At 32.6% G+C, this 26,453-nt stretch overlaps 1 protein-coding gene and 1 non-coding gene across 4 annotated transcripts in view; both read right to left on the reverse strand.

Moving 5' to 3' along the window:
* LOC130446348 (uncharacterized) overlaps window positions 1–24,643 on the reverse strand; it is a 29,795-nt gene extending 5,152 nt beyond the window's left edge. Inside the window, exons 1-9 of one of the 3 annotated variants that reach the window (XM_056782548.1) lie at window positions 24,213–24,581; window positions 17,493–17,955; window positions 9,825–9,994; window positions 7,913–7,975; window positions 6,580–6,760; window positions 4,616–4,760; window positions 3,007–3,219; window positions 1,345–1,506; window positions 511–741 (exon numbers count right to left, since the gene is read on the reverse strand). In XM_056782548.1, coding sequence (XP_056638526.1) covers window positions 511–741; window positions 1,345–1,506; window positions 3,007–3,219; window positions 4,616–4,760; window positions 6,580–6,760; window positions 7,913–7,975; window positions 9,825–9,994; window positions 17,493–17,931 — 1,604 coding nt within the window. In that variant the 5' untranslated portion in view covers window positions 17,932–17,955; window positions 24,213–24,581. Of the gene's footprint in view, window positions 1–510; window positions 742–1,344; window positions 1,507–3,006; window positions 3,220–4,615; window positions 4,761–6,579; window positions 6,761–7,912; window positions 7,976–9,824; window positions 9,995–14,768; window positions 15,032–17,492; window positions 17,956–24,212 lie in introns of those variants that run through there. The other 2 variants (XM_056782549.1, XM_056782550.1) reach the window with 2 other exon arrangements.
* Window positions 19,329–19,400, reverse strand: Trnat-cgu (transfer RNA threonine (anticodon CGU)). The gene has a single exon. It is a non-coding gene; the product is annotated as a tRNA-Thr (tRNA).
* Window positions 24,644–26,453: the final 1,810 nt, after the last annotated feature.

The following is a 26,453-nucleotide window of genomic DNA, read 5'->3' on the forward strand; positions in this document are numbered from 1 at the left end:
AGAAGAGGAAAACTTTCTGGAAAGATGTCAAGACATGGGAATAAAGGGTGTGAACATACCATGAGAATAAAGACATATATTAACGAAAAAAGAAAAATGATTCAAAAACAAAACGGAAATACCATCGATTAAAGAATAGACAAAATAAAGGAGCTGAGGGTGAAATAAACTTCTCGGAGAACAGAAAGTGGAAGAAATCTTATGGAAATCATTCAACACTTGCCTGAAAGAGGAAGAAGGAGGAAGAGGCGCCATAAAAAACTCGTTGAGACACCAACAAAGGCAAATAAACAAACTTGGTACACTTGGTTAAGAGAAGAGGCTGGAAACGAAAAGGAAACACTAAGAGAGAAATATCAAAAGAAAAATAAAAGGGAATACAGTGGACAGCGGTGGAAATGATTATAAGGACCAAAACCTTAATCAGAGAGCTGAAAAATTGAAAAAAAAATAAAAATCTATCAATGAAAAATTTGAAAGTACAAAACACATGTGAATATTATCACTTACCGGCTAGGTGATTGCATAGGCCTTCTAGCTGGTGAATTTGGATTTGAATATGGCGGCGGAGGACCCCATACGTACACCCCTCCAATCGGTGGTCGATTATCTAAAATACTATAAGATCCAGTGGAGCCCGTCATTTGTTCTTGTAAATTATTGTCTCCCCCTGTTCTATGACTAAAACCGTATTGACTATCGGCACTACTTGCACCTTCTTGGTAAGTCATTGGACCGTCCCTGAAATACAATACTTGTTAAGTATTTATTTAAGTTACAAGAATGTCATCCGACACCAAAATATACCAAAACGATGAAATAGTCACTAAAAACAACAATTTCGAGCTTCAAATCATTATTTTGTACAATTATGTGAAAATCACCAGCTTGAAGGGTAGTTATAGACTTTAATATGTTGAATTGATTGTTTAATATTTAAATAAACATTCTAAATTCTTCCAACTTCAAGACTTAATACTAAAAAAACACAAATTCGCTTTAAAATAAAAATAAACAGCAGAGTAGGACTGGCTCAAATAATATAAATATTTCTAATTAATTCCATGTTAATTAGAACTGGATAAATAATTAAAAATTGAGTTGTTTCTATTAAAAACTTTTGTTTTGAGTAAAAACCGCAGAAATCCTCAAAATCTTAACAACAAAAAACAAAAAATCCAACTGAAAACTGACTATTACATATAATAAAAAATAAAATTAACAACAACAGATTTTTCCTATCTCGATATTAATTTTAAAGTTTGACAACGTTGTTCAATTGTGACATATACTATCTAGTAGTTGAAAATGTTAACGAAGGAAACGGAAATGACAGATAGTTACCTTCGGGAGTTGTTTTGTGAAACATTACTCCTACTCCAAGGTAATCGTCTCCAACTCCACCCGCTTAATGGTCTGACCCTTGTATGATCGTCCGGAATATTAGTGGTACCATCTTCCGGATTAGGGGAATAAAAATTTCCGACGCGACCTGGAGTCCAAAACCTACAAGGAACATAACGATAGCACCCTGTACAATAATTTTTAAATTAAATTAAAAACAGGTTATTAGGACATATACATTCAGCAATGGAAATTTGGAAAGTTTTATTATTTTGATTTTACTATTGAAAATCATTGCCGAAATCAAGAAATATGAGGTGTGCGAGAAAAATAATCATTTACTGAAGTTTTCATTATTTAAAGATTTCAAAAACAGCTAATTCAAAGCTATGCTTAGAAGAAAAAGTCAAAAACTTACAAAACAGGATATATTAGAAGGATCACGATCTACAAAGATCCAAAGGGAAAGAATATCTTACAGATGTCGTTACTGTTCAAATATTTAAATAATAAAATAAAAAATATGAAAAGTTTAAGGCTGCAAATAGAAAAGAAGAAACGAAAAGATACAGGAATAGATGTACTAGAAAGATCAGGATCTTAGAAGCTCCATAGTGGGAATGAATGTTCTGCAACTGAAGAAATGCAGCCGCAGCCTTTTCCCAGTTTTGCATCAGAAGGAACAAGTTTTTACGAAGCTCCATAGAGAGAATGAATGTCCAATAACTAAAGAAATGCCTTTTCCAAGTTTGGTATCACAAGTTTTTTACTAAAAGGAACAGGATCTAAGAAGCTCTTTAGTAGTAATGAATGTCCTATAACTAACAAAATGTCTTTTCCAAGCTTTGTATCGAAAGGATCAGAATCTTAAAAGCACTGTAGTGGGAATGAATGTCCTACAACTGAAAAAATACAGCTGGAGCCTTTTCCAAGTTTTGTATCAGAAATATCATGATCTAAGAAGCTCCATAATGGAAATGAATGTCTTGCAACTGACTAAATGCAGCTGCAGCCTCTCCCAAGTTTTGTATCAGAAGGGGGCAAGAACCTTAGAAGCTCCATAGTGAGAATGAATATTCTATAAATGTCATTTCAATAACAATAAACAACAATATAATACAAAAAGTTCATGGGTTTATATAGAAAGAGTAGACTAAAAGATACAGGAATAGATGTATTAGAAACATCATGATCCAAGGAGCTCATCAGTGTAAATAAATATCTTACTTGGAAAATTCAACAAATTTAAAACTACCAATGGGAAAGAAGAGACAAAATCTTACCGGAACCAAAATACTTCATCCTGAATGTCTAAAAGTGGTAATGGTACCTAGGGAAGACCACCTTTGGTAGCAGCAGTTTTCAATTGAATATCTTTTGACTATTCTGTCACAATCTTTCGAATAGTCTCCATAATTCCAACACGAATTTCAATAAGACTCAAATCAGGATTATTGATCATTATTTCAACAGTAGCTGTACACTTTTATTCCTGACTTTGACTCATGATAAACAATTTTTCTCGCACACCTCGTATAGTAAGGAATTAGTCCATAGCATTATAACAATTTATCCACTCCTCAGTAATTAGAGGTAATAATTTTATTTTTAGTGTGATAATTAAATAAATTCTATAAATATAAAGGAATATAGCGAACGTACCTATCTGGATTCAAATGATTATCCCAAGGATACACTTGTGGTCCTGCCGGTATGGAAGGATATCTGCATTCATCACAGCAACTGCAATAGGTAGAAGGCGGTACCGGAGGACCTCTAACAGAACTATGATTACTGGAAGGTCTCGAGTGTTGTTGATAGAACGATCTACACCGCAATTCCAATTGTTCCCAATACATTTTCTTTTTTTCGTGACTGTATATCGAAAAATAAAATCAAATAATTAATTTCACCTTCGAGCAATTGTCTTTTAGACAATAAATTATTCGCCTCACTCTCTATCTAGTTTTAATCGGGATCTATTCTCACTGATCAGTGGCGATTAATGTGTATTATTAAGGTCCGGTAAGCAGATGTATAATGGGCACATTATACAATAGTCTTGAATGAAATTGATTATTAAATATTTTTATTATGTCTTTCAATTCAAATAATTATGTTTATTTATAAATAATGCATGGAAAAAAGGTAAAAATAGGTATAATTTAATATTTATGCCAATTTCAATCGAGTTATTAAAATTTTTTAATGTTTATTAAATCAATCTTCATTATTATTAGAAAACGTTTCATCATATAGGTAAAGGCCAAGTTAGAGGGGAAAAAGAAGAATAACCTTATTAGAATAGGTTATTTAAACCTCAAAAAGTAATTGTAAATTGTAAATTTTTACGTCGAAGCAATAACCAAAACCAAAAACTACTATTCATAGATTACAAGCAAGCCTAGTATAAGCGTTGCCAAACGTCCCGATGTTGTCGTTGTGAGTTGCAAACAGAAGTTGTTGACGTCTTTTTGTTCGTAAATTACTGGATTATGTGTATTAGAATCATTTAAAGATGAATGAAACAGATAGTGGTAAGATTGGTAAGAACAAGGAAACATGATATTCGTAACTAAGTTGGAATTTCTGGAACCGTTGGTGATATTCATACTGAACACACTGTTCGCACTTGCACTACACCGAAACTCACAATTACACTGACTGACGCGCGTTTCGACGAGACTGAAGACTGTTTACATCACCACTACACAAACACTCACAATTGCACTATCTGACGTGCGTTTCTATAACCAAGTTATCGTCTTCAGAGACTTTTATAGAAGCTTATCAAATTTTTTCCCAAATTTCTGGATTTTTTGATATTATAGTCGAAAAAACACCTTTATAGTGGTGAGAGTATCCGAAAAACCATGAAATATCAAATAATTTTCCTCGAAAAATATAAAAATCGTGTTAGTTTCCGGATCCAATATATATATATATATATATATATATATATATATATATATATATATATATATATATATATATATATATATTTCCGTAAAATCCAATTTTCAAGAGTTTTCTTTAATTTTCCGTTCATAATTTTTTTTAATTTCTTATTTCTCACACCTGTTGATATGTTTCTAAACATTTTGATTTTAGATCTCTTTCTATTAAAAATTAGTTTTTTTTTAAAGACAGTTAAAAATTTGACGTTTCTACCTATTTTTGAACAACTGCTATATTCTTAGAACACCTGTTATGAAAACAAACCTCTTTTCACAGAAATTATCAAAATATGAAACAAAATTTTTCATCTTACCTCAGTAATTGGTAGACTAGCATACAAGAAAAAATGCAAATTAATATTCCAGTAACGGATAATCCGAACATGGCTCTGAGACATGCATATAGAGCTCCGTGTATAACTTCACAGTCTGGAGTTGAATCGAAAACGTATCTCATCCCTAAAATAAATTATTCTTATAATAAATCATTATATTAACTAAACTCGTGAGCAAAAACTTCGACTCAAGTCGCACATTCGCGATCGAAAGTTTCTCTATCTATCTCTCTCTCTCTCTCTCTCTATATATATATATATATATATATATATATATTCCTCTTTTTCTATTTCTGTATGTATCTCTCTCTTTCTCCCTCTTTCTCTTTTTATCTCCATCTATCACCAGTTCCAATAAATACCAACTGATTTTTTTGTTGTTTTTTATGGTGTTTTTTGTTTGTTTTTACTTTTTTGTTTAACTTTGATTTTTTTCTTGTTTTTTTGTTGTTTTCTGATTTTTCTAGTTATTTATCTATTTTTTATTTGTTTTTAATTTCTTCTGTTGCATTTTTAATAGGAAAACGAGTAATAAGTAACGACGGTAAAGTTTGGACACAACAGACTGACTCATGCTTAGCGCACGGGCCATATTTTGTGTTTTTTGTTTGTTTTCACTTTTTTTGTTTTATAATTATTTTTTTCTTGTTACTTTGTTGTTTTCTAATTTTGTTTAGTTGTTTTTGTTTGTTTTCAATTTTTTTTGTTCATAATTGAATAGGATAGCGGGTAATTGGTAACGACGGTAAACTCTGGAAACAGCAGACTGTTTAACGCACGGTGATTGTGATTTTTTTGCTTTTTTATTGTATTTTTTGTTTGTTTTTATTTTTTTATTTTATATTTATTTTTTTTTCTTGTTATTTATTTGTTTCCTAATTTTTTAAATTGTTTTTATGTTTGTTTTTAATTTTTTCTTAATTATTCAATAGGAAAGGAAGTAATTGGTGATGACGGTAAACTCTAAAAACAGCAGTCAAAAAAAATCAAAATAAAATTGATTTATTTTGATTTTTTTCTTGTTTTTCTTTTGTTTTCTAATTTTTTTAGTTGTTTTTATATTTTTTGTTCGTTTTTAATTTTCTTTTGTTTATTTTTCAATAGGAAAACAAGCAATTGGTAACGACGGTAAACTCTGGAAACAGCAGACTCATGTATAACGCACTAGCCATATTTTGTGATTTTTTTTGTTGTTTTTCATTATTTTTATGTGTTTTTTGTTTCTTTTTACTTTTTTTGTTTGATTTTGGTTTTTTATTGTTTTCTCACTTTTTTTAGTTGTTTTTATGTTTTATTGTTTGTTTTTGTTTGTTTTCAATTTTTTTGTTCATTATTTAATAGGATAGCGGGTAATTGGTAACAACGGTAAACTATAAAAATAGCAGACTGACTCATGTATAACGCACTACCCATATTTTGTGATTTTTTTTATTGTTTTTATGTTGTTTGTTTTCTTTTGTATTCATTTTTTTCTTGTTATTTTGTTGTTTTCTAATGTTTTCAATTGTTTTTATGTTTGTTTTCAATTTTTTTGTTCATTATTTAATAGAAAAGCGAATAATTGGTGACGACGGTAAACTCTAGAAACAGCAGACTGACTCCGTGTTTAGCGCACGGACCATATTTTGTGATTTTTTTATTGTTTTTTGTTTCTTCTTGTTCTTATTAAGTTGTTTTTGTATTTTTTTGTTTTTGTTGTTTTGTATTTTTTTTGTTGTTTTTCTTTATTTGTTTGCGTGAAAAGTGTGGTTATTTTGAAGCTAATGCCATTATTTTAAGATTTTACTATAAAACTACAATTTCGTTTCGTGTTTTTTGTCAGTGACCCACGATTGCAGGGATGTCGAGTTTTTTGCTCACGAAGATAAATCAAAGCGGTTCAAAAACGGGAAACCCTACAATAACATTATTTATAGATAAGTTATAGATAAATCCGGCCTTACCTTCATCAGTTGCTGCGTGAGCTTCTAACAAAACCGAGTAGCAGGTACAAGTTTTAGTTTTTTGGGTATAAACGCATTCTCTTAAAGTCTGTAACCGATTCATATGAATAACTGTTGTTGTTATTGTGACCAATACACAAGTTAAGGCACATACTAGACAGGAAACGCCGCAAATTTTTATCTTGAACAAAAAGAAAAATATCAAATTCGTCGTAAGTATCATTGATTGTCTAAATTGATCCAACAATCTAGAACAGCTAAAATAATTCGAAGGTTTCAATCCAAAGACTTTAGCAAATTCCACTTGGTTCATGACCTCAATTTCCCGTATGTTAGAAATGTGATTCTGAACGACAAATAGAAAAGCTGAAGGTCTCAGGAAGTTTTCGTCTTTTTAGTAAAAATCTCTCGGCTTGTCACGTGACCATTCGCGCACCTTCCTTCCTCTTTGTTTTCGAATCGCACTCTACCAAGTGCCTTTTTCAATAGACCAAATAAATTATATCCCCATGGCGACAAATCAGGAGTATAAGGAGGTGATTTTCAATCTTTCCAAGCCGAGCTGTAAGCGATCTTGCGTTGTCTTGCAGCAATATCGCGTCGTTTTGATATCTAGGAAGGTTTCACTGTGTTTTTTAATTTGTTGTCCACTATAATACTGCGAGTACTACACAGTTTGTTGTTCAGTGAGAAAATCAATCGCAATATCCTAAAACTCGCTTTAGTTGACGCGCCTTTCTCCACCTCCATAGACGCGCGTTTACTCTCCGGAATATAGAGATGAATTCAAGTCTTCTCTGTGGCGAATTTCGTTGCAGTCAATTTTCTCTTAATACCGCTGCAGGAAACGCGTTAAAACTCCCCGAATTTCAAAAATTTTTGCACCTCTCTGTCTGAAATTTTGAAACGCCGCGCACGTGGAAAGTTTGTCACCATTTTATACACTTGGGTCTTGGAAAGGCACTCATCCCCGAATTTCCTTGTATTTTACATCATCTTTGACAATAAAACGTTGCGCAACAGACACTGTTACATCCTTTTTGCTGAGGTTATGCGGTCCAGTATCTTCTCTATGATTCCTAACAGATCAGTCTAACATTCAGTGCAGCCACTTTTACGAAACTATTTTTTTTTCGCGCGTTTATTAAAAAATCCCGGGTTATATTTGAATCACCCTTATAATTAAGTCACTAGTACTTAAAGTATATATAGGAAATGTCGTTGCCGATTAATTTTCTTTCTAATTTGTTATATTACTCAAAATCAATGAAGGTAAAAATTTTTTGTTATATGAAAAAAGATTTTGTTCGTTGAAATACAAAATGTATCTTACCAAAAAACTGTATCTGTTTTTCCTCTTCGCTAAACTCATAACACAAATTCCAGTTAGTATCAACTGAAAAACAATTTTCCGTTATTAGAAGAAATCTCTTACATTAAAAAAAAATAATAATCAAAGATCATTGTCTTATAAAATTGGTATTCAAACCCAAAATTGATCCCAAATATTTATTATAGAAAATTTGTTATAAAACAAAATAGTTGTGGCCATCATAAGTATGTGAATAAAACCAAAATTTTTTCCAATACATTCGCAGAAGGTACGAGCATTAGAGCAGCCGATCCGCCCTTAATAAATAATTTTTTCTCGGTTTTTAGAGGGACCGAAATGAAAAATTTTACATTATTATATGGTACACATTCAAATAAGTTATCACTGCTTGATTTGTTTAAAAACTTCCATTTTTCTATCAGAATTATACGTTTTCGGAAAGTACGGTTTTGTCTTATTTTCTTCGATTTTTGGGGGGTGCAAAACATTTAATAGTATGTTTCTGGTAGTACAAATGAAAACGTAACTAACCATTAGGATGTCCGCGATTTCCCGATATGAGTTTTGGTCTGCAAACGCAGCACAAATTTTAGATTATAACCTTAATATTCACGTTAACCTTTTTGTAGTTGTAGTTGTAGTTTGTAGCTTTTTCTTGTAAGAAATTCAAAGCTCTACAAACAAAATCCGAATGCTTTTTTCGATAAAATCTACGGTTCAAAAGTTATTCAACGATAAAGTTGTAAGTTTTGTGGCCTAACGCCATCTGCGAGCAACCTGAGAGAACTACCTGTCATTTGAGTTTATAACCTCTCTCGATGAAATTGTTTTAAATTTATTCTTTTTATAAATTAACGCCATCTACGAGCAGCGTAAGAGAACTATCTGTCATTTAAGTTTATAACCTCTCTCGATGAAATGTTTACCCAATAAACCTCCAATAAATAAATTGAATACTTCTGTGAGCTTGAAAAATCAATTGGGGGAACCAATTGAAACACTCGACTATGACAATAAACTTAGAACATACAAGTACTACAATTGCTATTTTATCAAACAAGGCAAGCAAAAGTGTTTTTTCCTTCTCTTTTTTGGTAAAATAGCAATTGTAGTAGTTGTATGTTAGTTCTAAGTTTATTGTTATAGTTGAGTGCTTCAATTGGTTCCCCCAATTGATTTCACAAGCTCTCAGCTGTATTCATTTTATGTTTTGAAAAGTTTATTTGGTAAACATTTCACGGACAGAGGTTATAAATTTAAATGACAGGTAGTTCTCTCAGGTTACTCGCAGATGGCGTTAAGCTACAAAACGAATAAATTTAAAACGTAATTTCATCGAGAGAGGTTATAAATTTAAATGACAGGTAGTTCTCTCAGGTTGCTCGCAGATGGCGTTAGGCCACAAAACTTACAACTTTATCGTTGAATAACTTTTGAACCGTAGATTTTATCGAACAAAGCATTCGGATCGTGTTTGTAAAGCTTTGAATGTCCAACTTGAAATAATAATTCAAGTATTTTTAATTACACTCGTTTCAGTGGAAAATCATTAACTGCAAAGAGTGCAAAAATTTCATGTCATTTAAATGGAAAATGTGTTATGATTTGGGCACAGGTTAATGTGAATATTAAGGTTATAACCTAAAAATTTGAGGTTCGTTTTCATACCAAAACCCAATTTGGGAAATAACCACGCGCGATTTTTCTATAAAATCAATCAGGGTATTTCCGGTCAAAAAATCTAAATTAACCTACAAAAACTGTCATTAGGAATACTTGATATATATCGATGAATCGATTCTAATCCAAAGAAAACATCGATGTTTGATGCATCGAATAACATGGATGCACATATAAAATGTAGGTACATAGGTCTGAATAATTTTTAAATACAATTTGTGGTATATCTTACCATAGTTGCAGGCACAAATGTTGGTACGGTTTCGAAATAGACCAAAGTCGAGGTATACGATCTAAGTAAAAAGTATACAGCCAAAAATAAAACTCCAATAAGTATGGTAACGCTTCCGCTAATGCAACAGCATATGACATATTTCCTGAGACCTCCTCCGCTATGACTCGCTAAAAATAAAGCAAAAAATAATATGTTAATAATAAAAAAGGTACTCATACGAAATTATTTGTTGCAAAATTTTTGTCACTATTCGCATTGCTCAACCTCAAATTCTCCGGCAGAAAACTCTTCTACAGGAACTGGTATTGGACCTTATTAATTTAATTAAAAACAAACTTAAACTATCCCCGGACACGATTATCCAAGTTAATATTTATTGCTAAGAACAATAAAAAAAGTTTCAGCAATAAATAAATTTATCGAAATAAATTATAAATTCGCATTAACTGCGTATCCAAAAGAGCACAACGAACAAAAGCAGTTATAAATTGAAAAAAAAAACTCAGATTTATTTATATATTAAATATAAGACTGGGAGTTATCCATGGAAATCCGGGATGGTTGCAGCCCTCAACTGGATTCCTAATTGTTGGAGTTGAGTTTGCTTGTTTGTGGTTGAAACTCCAGCCTGGCAGCTGTAGAGCAGCGAATATAAAAAATAAAATCACGACAAATTTACTGAAATTTACTTTGATTTAAAATGTAGATAGGTAAAGGATGATTTAGACAATAATCAGAGGTTTTATTGAATTTTTCTAATAAAGTGAGAAGTTGATAACAAATTAATTTCTTCAAAAACTCGAATGTTTGAATAAATTAATCCGAAATGATTACTGGAATATACAAAATATTAGAATAAAAACGTAACTAGCCGTATGGCTTGTTACAATCTTTTTTAAACCTACTATTTTTATTTGGTCTATCCATTTATTTATTAACATTATTTATTTGAATTTTAAGCTGCTCAATAGATCCAGGAGTTCTCTATTATACTAATTACAAGTTTTCAGACGAAAAATTCTCAAAGAGATGTAATGGGGGTAAATAATTAGGGAAATGACCCGGTTTTAGCCCATTAGACTTCTTTTTAAAATGTTATTTCAAATTTGAAGAAAATGAAGAAACTAACACTAGCTATACACCAAAATGTTGAAGACGGAATCTTCAAAAAACTCCTAAAGTTTAAAAATATTGTTAAATAAAATATCGCATACAAACATTTTATACAGTAAGACATTAAATGATTTTAAAATATGAAATATGTAAAAAGAGAGGATTAAAGTGTGAAAATTGAGATGAACAATAATTTTAGACAAAAATATGCCAAACATGGTAATTTATTCCCGTTGAATGCAGGAGATCCAACATCAAGGTCGTTGGTCTATAAATATATGGAACTGTACCTGCTATTTTTTCCAGAAGACAAACCCTTAGCCATCGTGATATATTTTTACAATATGACGATTGCCTGGCCATATATGGGATTTTTTCAATCAAACCTACCCTGATAAGTAGATAGAACGTGAAAGTTTATTTATTTGGCCACCCAGATCTCCAGACCTAACTTAGATTTTTATTTATGATGTTAAATAGAAAATCTCGTTTACACCACGACAAGATACGATATGAATAAAAGAATACGTCAGCGATTGATTTCGTGTATAGAAAATGAATTATTTAATTTAATTTAATTATTGATTATTAATTATCAAAGTTGTTAATTGTTGGATTTGTTACATAAGTTATTTAAATATTTGTTTTCATTGTGAGTAATATTAACTTTACATTTAGATAACGCCATCTACATGATAATACGATTATTTTGAGAACAGTTTAGATTACTGCAGGTAGGTCAATGTAAGAACTTTAATTTTAAATTTCCGTTTGGGTGAATCAGCTTAATAAAATCAGTAATCAGCTCGAAGAAAAATTCTAGTCACAATATGCATAATAGATAAAACTACGCCCTCTAGCATTCACGATACTAATTAAATTACTTAGAATTTATATATTTTGTATAGCTGGACAAAAGATCTTTCAAACAATGTCAATTTTTTTTTTCATAACAAAGTTCCCACTCTCCCCCACGTCTTATTTGAAAAGATAACTAAAACCTTGTCAAATGATAAATGCGCAGAATTTACTGAAAAATTGGGAAATTTTCAAAAAAGAATTTCTAATTTTATGGGTATTTTGAAATATGGCCTCTAATGGTGTACCTAAAATTCTAAAAATAATTATCCACGTGTTTCTCAGAGTCACTTTCGTTATAATTTTTTTCCCTGAATCTGTAATAAAATTCGTTTCTGAGATATGCCAACGTTTGAAGCATTGAACGCATCGTGTAGTACCGGCTTTAACCAATTATATATTTGCACGTTTGCGAACGCCCCTGGTTGGTTCAACACCTTTTAAAAAGAATTTTGGGAGTTTTTTCTACTAATTTCTTAAACTAATTGAAGCTGTAATATAATTCGTTTCTGAGATATGCCAACGTTTGAAGCATTGAACGCATCGTGTAGTACCGTCTTTACCCAATTATATATTTGCACGTTTGCGAACGCCCCTGGTTGGTTCAACACCTTTTAAAAAGAATTTTGGGAGTTTTTTCTACTAATTTCTTAAACTAATTGAAGCTGTAATATAATTCGTTTCTGAGATATGCCAACGTTTGAAGCATTGAACGCATCGTGTAGTACCGGCTTTACCCAATTATATATTTTCACGTTTGCTAACGTCCCTGGTTGGTTCAACACCTTTTAAAAAGAATTTTGGGAGTTTTTTCTACTAATTTCTTAAACTAATTGAAGCTGTAATATAATTCGTTTCTGAGATATGCCAACGTTTGAAGCATTGAACGCATCGTGTAGTACCGGCTTTACCCAATTATATATTTGCACGTTTGCGAACGCCCCTGGTTGGTTCAACACCTTTTAAAAAGAATTTTTGTGAGTTTTTTCTACTAATTTCTTAAACTAATTGAAGCTGTAATATAATTCGTTTCTGAGATATGCCAACGTTTGAAGCATTGAACGCATCGTGTAGTACCGGCTTTAACCAATTATATATTTGCACGTTTGCGAACTCCCTGGTTGGTTCAACACCTTTTAAAAAGAATTTTTGTGAGTTTTTTCTACTAATTTCTTAAACTAATTGAAGCTGTAATATAATTCGTTTCTGAGATATGCCAACGTTTGAAGCATTGAACGCATCGTGTAGTACCGGCTTTAACCAATTATATATTTGCACGTTTGCGAACGTCCCTGGTTGGTTCAACACCTTTTAAAAAGAATTTTGGGAGTTTTTTCTACTAATTTCTTAAACTAATTGAAGCTGTAATATAATTCGTTTCTGAGATATGCCAACGTTTGAAGCATTGAACGCATCGTGTAGTACCGGCTTTACCCAATTATATATTTGCACGTTTGCTAACGTCCCTGGTTGGTTCAACACCTTTTAAAAAGAATTTTGGGAGTTTTTTCTACTAATTTCTTAAACTAATTGAAGCTGTAATATAATTCGTTTCTGAGATATGCCAACGTTTGAAGCATTGAACGCATCGTGTAGTACCGGCTTTAACCAATTATATATTTGCACGTTTGCGAACGTCCCTGGTTGGTTCAACACATTTTAAAAAGAATTTTTGTGAGTTTTTTCTACTAATTTCTTAAACTAATTGAAGCTGTAATATAATTCGTTTCTGAGATATGCCAACGTTTGAAGCATTGAACGCATCGTGTAGTACCGGCTTTACCCAATTATATATTTTCACGTTTGCTAACGTCCCTGGTTGGTTCAACACCTTTTAAAAAGAATTTTGGGAGTTTTTTCTACTAATTTCTTAAACTAATTGAAGCTGTAATATAATTCGTTTCTGAGATATGCCAACGTTTGAAGCATTGAACGCATCGTGTAGTACCGGCTTTACCCAATTATATATTTGCACGTTTGCGAACGTCCCTGGTTGGTTCAACACCTTTTAAAAAGAATTTTGGGAGTTTTTTCTACTAATTTCTTAAACTAATTGAAGCTGTAATATAATTCGTTTCTGAGATATGCCAACGTTTGAAGCATTGAACGCATCGTGTAGTACCGGCTTTAACCAATTATATATTTGCACGTTTGCGAACGTCCCTGGTTGGTTCAACACATTTTAAAAAGAATTTTTGTGAGTTTTTTCTACTAATTTCTTAAACTAATTGAAGCTGTAATATAATTCGTTTCTGAGATATGCCAACGTTTGAAGCATTGAACGCATCGTGTAGTACCGGCTTTAACCAATTATATATTTGCACGTTTGCGAACGTCCCTGGTTGGTTCAACACCTTTTAAAAAGAATTTTTGTGAGTTTTTTCTACTAATTTCTTAAACTAACTGAAGCTGTAATATGATCCGTTTCTGAGATATGACTGGCGGTTTTTCTTAGTTACTCACCCGGTACATTTATAGCATCAGATAAACACATAAAGAATTACCCAAGCAATTACCGTGAAATCGTAATCAATTTCTATCTAATGTATCTCCAGAAACGACAAATTTTGATTCAAAATATCAACAAAAATAATATGTTATAGAAAAGACTTTGGTTAAGCCGGTACTACACGATGCGCTCAACGTTTGCACCAACATTCGCCTTCCAACTTACGACTGACAATTGGAAAGAAGCCTGGATGCACTGCTACAACAATGCGTGGCAAAAAACAGCATAAACCAGACATAAATTATCTTAAAATAAACTGGATGATACTGGTAACCCTGTTTTTTGATACAAAACACTAGCGAGAGGACCAGAAGTGTGTGTTGGATCAAACTTCATTCGAAATTTTTTACGAACATATGTTAATTCATCCTAGATTTTTACAGTACAAGAACGTACGAGTTTTTCTAACAAGTACAAAGCTGTGATAATATTTTTGGAAAGTATTCGAATAAACGTCTCACCTGTGTAAGGTAAATGAGCGTATTGATGCAAGGTAGGCGGGATATGGTATTGTACAAATTGCATCACTGGATACCCCTGCATCTTTTAACACTTTATAAAACAACTCACAAACAATTTTTATTAGACTAAACCCAAGTTGCACTTCATTATTGTCGTTTCCATTGTTTCCACTATCAATATCATTTCTAATAACAACAAAATAAGATTTAGACATCAGCTTTTTACAGAAGCTGCAAGTCTTATATGAATTTTGATTTTGGAGGGACATCGATTACGCTTTCAGAGCCGGACTACCGAAAGAATTGAAATTTAGACTTTCCAGGCGTTTTGAATTTTATTTCAGTAATTTCTTGTAGCCTCACAGGAGCTTTTCATATAATTCTGATCATAATAGATCGATGGTTATAATAACTTCGTTTTTACAAAAATAAAGATCAATTATAACACGGTAAATTGCGTTTTTCTGGGTTGTTTTTTCATGATTTACCGGAATATAAATAAAGTTCAGTATAATAATTTATTATTTATATAAACATTCACGACTAAATGTTCACTAAACGTCACTAGCCTCTAAAGGTATCAGTTTCCGAAAGTTACATCGAAGACAACATAAATAACAAGAATAAAACATTGTGAAAAGAGACTATATTGGAAATACAATTAATTTAATCAGCATTTTTCTACATCTAAGACAATTTGTCAAAATTGTTTTTATGGCTGTCATAATTGTCGTAATACGTAAGTACTTATTTTATAATGTGACCCATTGGGAGCTTGACGAGTCCCATGATCAAATGCCACTATCACCAAAGACTAATCTAGACAGAGACAAAGTCGAATCGCTGACACAACTTTTAATTTCAGTCCAAAGACTTTGCAACTCCAATTAAACGAATTTTCGATACTCAAAACAATAAAAATGAAATTAATTAGTGATCTCGCTGATATCTGTTTTTTTTTCGTAAAATAAGATGTCATCAAAGTACCATAATGACGTACAAGATATATTTTCACATGAAATAAGGGGCTTTAAGTACTGTTTCGTTTCCTCAGGCATGTTCTGAATTATGTTTACAATTATTACAGAAGGTATTTTTATAAAAAATACACAAAATTTCATCAGTAACTTGATTTTAAGTACGTCAAAATGCTAAATATTTGTTGCTTAACCAATTAAAGCGGTGAGGTTAAGCGCAGTGACTTGGTCGACCGTTCATCAATCCTTAATAAATCTTCTTATCGCTAAAAATGTCAAAGACTGCAAACATTGACTTGAGAATAATTAAAATTTGTTTATTTCTGTATTTTATCGAAAAAGAGGAATTAGAAGGTATGTTTTTATTGATTAAAACAAAAAAATTATTTTTTCAGAACATATCAATATTATTTTAATTGATCGACAGCAAATTATACCCTGCCAGATGTTCGTTGGCAGAGCATATTTTTTATGAATGTTATTCTATGGATCATGAATCTGTCGAAGTTTTAACAACATATATTGCTCAAAATGATTATTGTATTAATAAAAACACTGATTCATATAATCTTAGTGTAATTTATGCATATCTTTTGATTTTGAAAAAACAGTTTCTATAAATATTCATTTGTAACGACAAAATCTATCAAAATTCAGTATATTTCGTAGCCAATCCAAACTTGAATAACTTTCATTTGGATGGTCTCCGATTTTAAAGAAAAAACAATTGAATAGCAACCAAAATCAATAAACTTCATATTTAAGCCTTATTGTAATTTTAAATGTTTCTATTTGAACGTAATGATTTTAAAACTTTAAGAAAAATGTATTTGAATGTACATATGTGAAAAAAAAACGGCAAAGGTTCGGTGATAATTTGGGAATGTTTTAGAGAAAAAGCGATTGGTGAAAATTGAAGGGATTTCGAAAATAGGAGGCTATCTTCGAAAGCTAAGTTTTAGCCACCGCCTCATCGCAAGAAAATTCATCTGCCAGCATGACAAAGATCCTAAACATTCCTCAAAGAGTATCTGAAAGAATTTGAAACGAGGAATGTAATAATTTGGCCTTCACAGTCACCCGATCTCAACCCGATTAAATTGAGGGATAGACCGGACAGGAAAGCTACAAAGTAGCGTCCTACTTCCACTTTACACCTTTGGAATCGTCTAAAAAATGAATGGAACCAAATAGACGACGATTATTTGACGAAATTATTACAGGGAATACCAAAATTTTTCGCCTAAATAATAAAAGTTGATTGTATCGATATATGACATGTGTGATGTATCACGCAAACTAAAAAGTAGGCAAAAAATTTTGACCGGTAGTGTATATATTCCATCTTTATCCATAACGGGTAGTTTTTACCACCTAAAAAACATAAAGCACACATAAACTTTCATCCACGAACTAAAAAAGCCTCTAAATTTTAATAAAAATGATTTTAATGGAACTTAATCCGGTCCTGTCGTAGAAAGCGTTGCTATAGTTACGTTACTACGTCTTTTCTGTCTAATAGTCAATATCTCCTTCCATTTCGCTCCATGTTTGTCCCCTACCATCCCTTAACTACGCACCACCGCATAATTTAATTTACATTACAAATTAAGAGGGTTGAATATTATTTTTTATAATAGAATGACACCATAACAAAATTTCGATTTTTTATCATCACTTTCTTTTGGATAAACAAAAAATATTCACAAGGAAATAAATCAGGATGTAATGAATCAAAAATACTTACATATTCTTGGTCTATACCTCGACCCGAGACTTCCATCATACCTTGGTCTGGGGGGTGGTCGTGGCGGCAGGGCGGGCGGTAATGGCGAAACTTCTATCCTATCGTCAGCGTCAGTCTTCCTCCCCTGATCCGTTTGTTCAAACTCTGCGATATCTTCACAGTCTTCTTGTTTATGGCAATTACAATTACCCCCTTTCATTTTGGAGGAATGTGTTATCTTTGGCGAATGGCTATGTGCTACAGTATGGATGTGATTAGATCCATGGCTATTATTTACGATTTGTTGGAGGTTCCCCGAACGTGAGTTAGTAGATGGTTCCGTTAACGGTTTTTCCGTACAGGTACACGTATGGATGTGAGTGAGAAGAACGCGGTCGCTGGTTTCGCTCGATTGGTAGTTGATTTCCCCTTTTTGGGGATCGGGAGACGGAGTCGACATCTTTTGGTAAAGATGTCTACACAACTGGAAAAAGAAACAAGTCTGATTGACCTAGAAGTTCGTATATGTATGTCTTCTATGGTTTCAACGTTTAACAAGCTCTTTGCTTTTAGATGCAAAAAATTGTCGAACTGCATTTTCAACATCTTTGGATTCAAATTTTTCCTGTGTAAGAATTTCCCCGTGGATCTGACGGTGTAAGGTGTGGACAAGCTGCTGGACTGACGATGGTTAGATCACCATCACATCATTACGAACTAAACCCGATTGAACTGGTATGGGCATAGATAAAAGGAGAAATTTCAAGAAAAAATAATTCGTTTTAAGATGAATTATGGGAAATTTGGGAAAAAACAGTTAATCATACGATTAAAGAAGAAGAGAATATGTGGAAGTTGAATAATATTTAACGATCGTGCTCCTTATTGTGAATATTGGTTGCAACAATTGAGTTTGGATTTGTAAGAAGTTAGTCTACTTATACTGGTGAGTTTCATATTAAAATTATTATTTACGAACGTAAGGCTGTTTAGAAATCAAGGTTTAAACCATAATATAACCAGTATAATACAATTTTAAAAACCAATTTCCAATTAGAAGAGACCTAAAATCAAGACAATTTAACAACAGAAACTAAAGAAACATGTTCATTGAGAATGATGACTTTTTGGCAACCTTAGAGTGAAATACATGTTGGTACGGATATCAGTCGACAATTCTGACATGAAGATTTACATATCCAATAGCCAAAGGGTTATTTTCAATATGTTTGAGTGCCTAAGACGAAAAAATTGAGTTTGTACAGATTTGTCTTAAAAAAAGCTAATAGTAATCGTTTTCGAAGGTAGTATAGTTGATCAATTATCAATTGCAGAAGAAAATTATGCGAGGAACAATCAATATTTCGATAAACATCTAAGAAACCGTCAGTTTTTGCTTGGAAAATTTCGTTTTCCAGAAAAAACGGGTACAAAAAGGGTTCAGTTCACGTCCGGTACCCTGTTTAAACCAAACGCCCTTACAAGTAGATACAATTTACTCGTCTTTTCACGTTTTATACTTTAATATTCAGTTGTAACAGGTTAACGAGGTATATTAATGATTTTTCTAAGTAGGGCTACAATTAAGTGCATCTGTCTAAATAACGGCGTTTCGAACCAGTTTTTATAATCTGCAATTGATATTGTAAAAACTATACCAACTCTTTCTGATATATTAGAGAGTTTTCTATGCATCTGAATTAAAAAAGGAGAAAAATTAAATAGAAGCAACGATTCTTGACGATATAAAATCAAAATTAACAGTTTTATTTTTGATGTAATCTAAAATTAACCATTTATATCTTTAACTTATAAGGATTTGATAAAGTATTGCTATTAATATATAAAAGTTAATAGTGCCTCCTGTGAGGATTGAACTCACGACCCCTGGTTTACGAGACCAGTGCTCTACCACTGAGCTAAAGAGGCAACCATCAATACTTCTTTAAAAATATTATTCACTCTACGAGGTTTAGAGCCAGTTTCAATTAATAACAAACAAATTGTAAATTTTTTCCTCGTTGATATGTGATTCGTAATTCTTATAGAAAAAAATAAATAATGTGAAAAACAATTGAGTCCTGACACAGTTCTATTATAAGCACTAGAAAGGGATTTTTTTTATAGAAAACACCTCCGCGTATTTTACACCATGGTTCGATTTCCTCGAAAAGATTTTGATATTGGTCAATTAAAAATTAACAGTTGCTTTGTGATTGGTAGATTCGCTCCACATCACTGTCTATTAAACCAACCAGTCAACAAGGATGCGCCAACTCGGGACCGGGATATTTCAGGTAAACGAAAAGGTAGTCCGAGTACATAATACAACTTGTGAGTATTACCTAAAATTTCGTACCTAATCCACCTTGTGAAGCTAGAAAATCCAAAAATTAAAATTTCGATAAACTCTAAATTGCATTTTAACATTAAGTAGGAACTAAATAATGCACACATGCAATAGGGCAATCCAAAGCCATGACCTAGCTGTAACTAGCGCCCTCTATGAGTGCCAGATATAAAAAAACTTTCATCGGATAGATCAGCTTTCAAAACTTATTCTTATAAAATGTCATTACAACGTTGCCAGTAGTTTCGGCAAAATTGTAGAAAATGTGTATAATTTTTTTCCAGTTTTTCAGCTATTATACAGGGTGCGGCAGCATAACTTCCTTTTTTCAAAAGTTAATAAAACTTATTGTATGAATCAGAAAATTTTTATTCGTTTTTTATAATACAGGCACATACATAAAGTTTTGTTTTACTGAGTTTTGAAGATCAAATCAGTTAGGTGACGTCCCCCATTCTCCATACACTGAGTAAACCGATTTCTGGCGTTTGTCATGACTCTTGCCAGCATAGCAGGCGTTATGTTGGCAATTTCTTCCTGGATGTTCGTCTTCAAATCTTGTAGGGTCCTTGGACGGTTCACATACACACGGGATTTCAAAAAACCCCATAGGAAATAATCACAAGGGGTCAAATCGGGAGAGCGGGCTGGCCACTCCAAATCGCCCCTAATTGAGATAAGGCGCTCTGGGAAGTGTTCCCTCAAAACAGCCATCGATGTTCTTGAAGTGTGTGCCGTTGCTCCGTCTTGTTGGAACCAAGTGTCCCCTAAGTCCAACTCATCTAGCCGTGGGAAAAAAAATTCCTGTAACATGTTTACATACCGGTGCGAATTCACTGTCACTGTGACTTCATTTTCCTCAAAGAACCAGGGACCAATAATTTAGGTGACTTTAGGTGAATGCAAAGGGCGTTGATGCAATTGTCGAGGATTGGTATCAGCCCAGTAGCGCATGTTTTGTTTGTTTACGGATCCACACAAATGAAAATGGGCTTCATCACTAAAAAAAACAATAGCGTCCTCAGGAACGACTTCCAGAAAAACCTCACACGCGTTCCTCCGAGAATTGAAGTCACGTTCAGAAAGTTCCTGCACAATTGCCATCTTGTATGGATAAAAATGAAGATCATCATGAAGTATTCTCCTCACAGAACGATCGGAAAGTCCAAGGGCAGACGCATGTTTGCGCGCAGAACGCCGTGGTGATCGCAACACTGAAGTTCTAACTAACTCAATGTTCTCCGGTGATCTAATGGGCCGAGGGACTCCAGTTCTTCGTCTTGTCACACTTGCAGTTTGTCTGAACGTAGTGACCCACGTAACAATTGATTTCCGGTCCGGGACAGGGGCCAAGGGGGCTAAATTAAAGCGATTCCGAAAGGCGCGCTGGGTTGCGATCACAGAACATCCGCTCGAAAAGTAAACCTCAACGGCAAACGCACGCTCCTCACTGTTCCAACGCATGATGGCGACTGAACTGTGCCGGGACAAAACTTTATAGTCCCCCCTCTCGAACGAGACCACTAGCACTCCGTTACGACATCTACCGACTAAATGGCGAACTTTTTAAAAAAGGAAGTTATGCTGCCGCACCCTGTAGATGGAACACTAATACAATAAAATTTATCGTGTAGACGGCGTTATACGATGGGTGTAAAGCGATGTTCACACGATGCTATTCATAAAAATTATATTGTAATAATGAGGGGAGGAAAAATGTATTTTCCGTATTAAAAAAAATGTCAATAGTATCCCGAATGGGCAGTGATTGTAAGCACCATGCAGTAAGAAAATACAAATGCTCCCTTTATTTATAGTAGATTCAAAGAAAGTTTTACCTGCTTTTAAATATTTTAGACAAAAATCTATTCAAAAAAATATATAAACGTGAATAATAGGTTTAAATATCTTTTCAATATATATATGAACACAAATAAAAGAAATTCCTGCGTGGTTAGGGAAAATAATACACTTGTCGGTGTGAATAGACAGGTAGCAGCTTTTAACTGCCCCATTTTACAGGTAAAATTACCAATATCGACCGGTAAAATTGCTGATAGAGGGTGGATTCACGTTTTAAACGAACAATATGGTATAATAAATTGACGCCTATTTTTATATACGTCAAACTGATGTTTTCAAATTGTTTACATCAAACAACCTCAAGAAAGTATGTCAAAATGGCCTTAATCTGTTAGAAAAAAAATTGCAAGCCATAAATGGGGCACTGATTCTATGTGTCTAATATATATATCATAAAACCAAAAATCGACAATGGTTCTAGTGCACACTGCACTAAAATCATTACTGGCGCACTTCCAACAACACCTATTGAAAGCCTTCACTGTCACACTGAAGAATCAACTTAGTATGAACTATGCAACATCATTTTTGTTAAATAAAAATAATCCTGTTAATCAATAACAATATGAAAGATTTCTCTTCAATTAACTAAGCTTGAATGAACACTGGAGAACTCTATGTCATATTAGAGGCACTAATCATCGCTAGAAGAAATCTATATAATAAAATAATAATATCAGACTCTATGAGCTCCATCCACACCATTCAACAACTTCTTCCAGAACATCCCCTACATTTTATCCACCAATTCAAGGTGAACGTGTCGAAAGCTGGTGTTCCATTCAGAATTGAACGTTCTACGTTGCTCTAATGGAACGATGGAGACGTGTTCAGTTATCGCGAAAAAACCGGCGACCATTTGCTTCGAGGTGCTTCGTGCGTGAACAACTCTTGTTAGATTTGGCTCATTTTGAAAGACCATACAGTACATGAGCGATTGTCAAATTATGCGGTATCGAACGCGAACAAATCTTTATGCTTAAGTATGCCTCAATCTCACAGTGTCGATGATTTCCGGCCCAACGGCAGATTTTGGATGACTTTAACGAAATTCATCCTGTAGTGAAGTGCGACCACGATAGAATTTGGGAAAACCAGCAAAAAACGGCGCATCAAGATCGTGCTTCATCACCAAAAGACAAAGCGAGTTGATCGGCACACTATTGTTGGTTTTATCCATTAAAAATGTCAAACTTTATGATGGAAATGTCAGATTCGGCATATTCACATCAGGGTTGTCATACCTCAAAACTTGAATAGAAACCCTTGTATTCGAATCTTACCGAAATTTATTTGGTGTTTGTCTTCTTTAATTTCTATTTTAAAGTCGTGATTTCAACTGTCGTTATCTATTCTATAATCGCATTTGTCTATGATCCCATCCATCGTCTTTCATCTAGTCGGTCATGCTTTAACTATCTCATGAGTTGTTTATTCATCGAGTATAGTGAACACACAGGTTCACACTATCACTACACTAACACTCTCAATTACACTGAATGACGCACGTTTGCACAAGCAATTTATCGTCTTCAGTTTCTGAAAAGCATTCAAATGAACAATGCTCAGGTTTTATTGACGCTTTTTTTGCTTCGATTCTGTAAATTAAACTTAGATTAACCTCTACACTTTTGAAACGAAAAAACAGTTAAGACAGCGAATTAAGTGCGCTCCGATTAAAACAACGCACCTTCTCACATTACGGTAACCGCCACTGCTAAAATTCACCCGCAGTATTTCCTGTTTCCTAACCTTAAATTTTCACTTGCAGGACAGATTTTCAACAGCAAGTATTGAAAGGAAACTATGTTGAAAAATAAAAATGATTATAAAAAAAAATGATTTCTTTGCTCGGTCGGAAACTTTTTAGAAAACCTCCGTATACAGGAAAGGATAAATCATAAAGAGGTTTTATTGGAGACTCAATGCAAACCAAAATTTACGAAATTAATCTCTCTCAAAGTTGAATAAATTACTTAATGGATCAGTATTCGTAGAAGAGGTTAAGTTTTTACGAAAATGATCCATTTATAGATATAATTGTTTCACATATTTGAGAACGGCTCAAAGCCGACTCTGTTTAAGTGAAAACAACACTGTACTATTAATATTAAATACGCTATTCACTAGTAAATGATTGTGTAAATTTTCGATATAAATTAAAAAAGAATCTCCTTAAAATTCCATGTGTAAATGGAAGTACATTGTTTTGATTGTTTTGTAAGATATTTTCCACATTTTGCGATGTTTGTCCTATATGAGAAACACGTTAATTTCTTTAATTTATTTGATTTAACATTACCAAAATGTTTATGTAATTAAGTGTTATTTAATTTTACGTTTGCTGTATTTTTATACAAGCAAAATTTTAAATTAATTTTAATATTACTTTTTTCAATATTTTATCTATCTCTTTAATGTCAGTGGAAAATGTCGAGCTGAAATAGTAAACTACGAAATTATTCTATATACATACAAACTAACAATCATTACAACCTAACCTAAGTTTAAAATTTAAAATCGAGTACCTGTTCTATGCGACCATATCGGTTACTTCTTAAAGTTAACTGAATCCACGTTTAAAAATATATCTATTAACACTTACATTTTATAAAAACACTATAAAATCGCGCATTTTAGATTTAAAAGCACCATCAAACAGTCTATTCACTTTTGCTTGTAGTTTATTTTAAATTCAGCATGTGGTTCGCTAAAACACAACAGACTGCTGTCAAAAAATTACAAAACGTTAAATGCTTAAAATGAACCGACAGTCGACTATTGTTCTTCTTCGAGTCGAATAAAAGAACCAGAAGGTTCTTATTACGTGACACGAACCTGATTAAAACCAGGCTATTTTCAACCGTAACAGCAGCTGTTTAAAGAAATAATTTGGCATATTACGAATACCGGTTCTGCTGCAAAATGCTAGACCTACAGAACACAAGAAAGAGACCTTGGTAAAAGAATGTTATCCCTTCCCTGTATATTGAGTTTAAGATCGGTTCTTTATACTGTAAATTCTTAGCGTTAAAAACGTCGTTGCCACATCGTCTTTGGTTATTACGAAAAACAGATTAATATATCTTAACAAACATAAATATAATTTTGAATTTAAAGTCTACAATAAATAAAAAGAAAATATTAAATGAAACAGGATAAACTAGAATGTTTTGGATTATAATTTTGTTGTATTTATAATTATCTACTGATATATAACTATACTTCAATTATTCTTATTATTTTTCATTAATCTTTTTGTTATAACCTTTTAAAAGTATTTATTTGATTAGATTTCACACTTATATGTATCTAAATACATATTTTGTTAATAAATCTGTTCATTAGATAAATGATATCGAAGAAATTTATAAATTAAACTTGGCAACATCTGCGATAAAACGGTCAGAGGCAAATGCACGATGGATGGATACTTGGGTGGGAAAATTTCAATTATTTGTCTCAAAGGCAAAGAATGCATCTTCAACGTTGTTACGGAATATATGTATGGGTCATTTAGGGTAATCAATTTAAATATTTAACAAAGAATTTAAAGATGAAAATTACTATTTATTATTTCGAATAAGTACAAGACTTATTATTAGTTATATATGTTTTATTATAAGCTTTTTTATACAAATAATTTTATTATTAAATAATTTGATATAAGTAAACATAATTCAATAAATAGGGCTTCTATAAAATATGTCATAACTACAGAAAAATGACAAGTCGGAGCAAATGCTGAAAGCTATATTAATTCGATAGTTTCTCGTAAGATGGCGCAACTCATCATTTTTAAAATGTATTCGTATTTTTTTCAATATGTATTAATTAACAAAAAATATGAAATAAACCCAATAATAAAATAAGTGATTGTCAAATTCCTTCAATACTAAAAGTGTTTCTTGCTTCTTTTTTGAAAATCTAATATATATATTAACCCCACCTTTTCATGGAGTACAACGTTTCTTGTTAGAAATTACCGAATTAATCCCAAAATTTGATTTTGTATTTTAAGTATTTCGCCCCAAATATGGGCTATTTATGTAGTTATTTTTAAATAAAGGATCCCGTTAGCATTCCAAGGGTAATGTATTGTTAGTTGCCTATGATATTACGGGTACGTTCCATTTAATAGCCGTAAAGTCGCCCACATCTGTTACCAATGAAATTTATAATTCACTAGTAGGCGAAAGGTCTATATATAAACAAGAAGCAATGGATGAAGTGGGGAGAGCGCTGGGGAGTAGTGACGTCTAGTGATTGCACGCTACGAGCGAGGGCTTTATTTGAAAGGATACAATCTATGGAGGTAGAGAGAAGAATACTCCACGGAATCGTTCGAAATATGTTAATCGACTGTGTTCTGTGATCAAACGTCAACTATGTCTATGATTTTAACCTTTCATAGAAGAAAAATGATTGAATTCGTTTATGAAGATAAGAAAAATGAATTTGAACTGCATGAACTATTCTCTATAATTTCGGTTTAATTATAATGACAATTTTTATATACATATAAAACTGGGTGAGTGATGAATACGCCACGTAATTCTTTGGAAAGGAACTAGACAAAGTACCTCACATTTATCACATATTGTTAAAATTGTAGAGTTCAATAAAAATAACCAAAATAGCCTGTTTTGAAAATATTCGTGTCATAAAAATACAAGGCACAGAAAACAATAGTCCTGACAGCGAACGCTCAACATGTTCCCCATTGTGGGCGTTAAATGGAACGTACTCTATAGCCGGCTCAATTAGCT

This window comes from Diorhabda sublineata, chromosome 7 (assembly GCF_026230105.1).
Source record: "Diorhabda sublineata isolate icDioSubl1.1 chromosome 7, icDioSubl1.1, whole genome shotgun sequence".
Lineage (NCBI taxonomy): Eukaryota > Metazoa > Arthropoda > Insecta > Coleoptera > Chrysomelidae > Diorhabda > Diorhabda sublineata.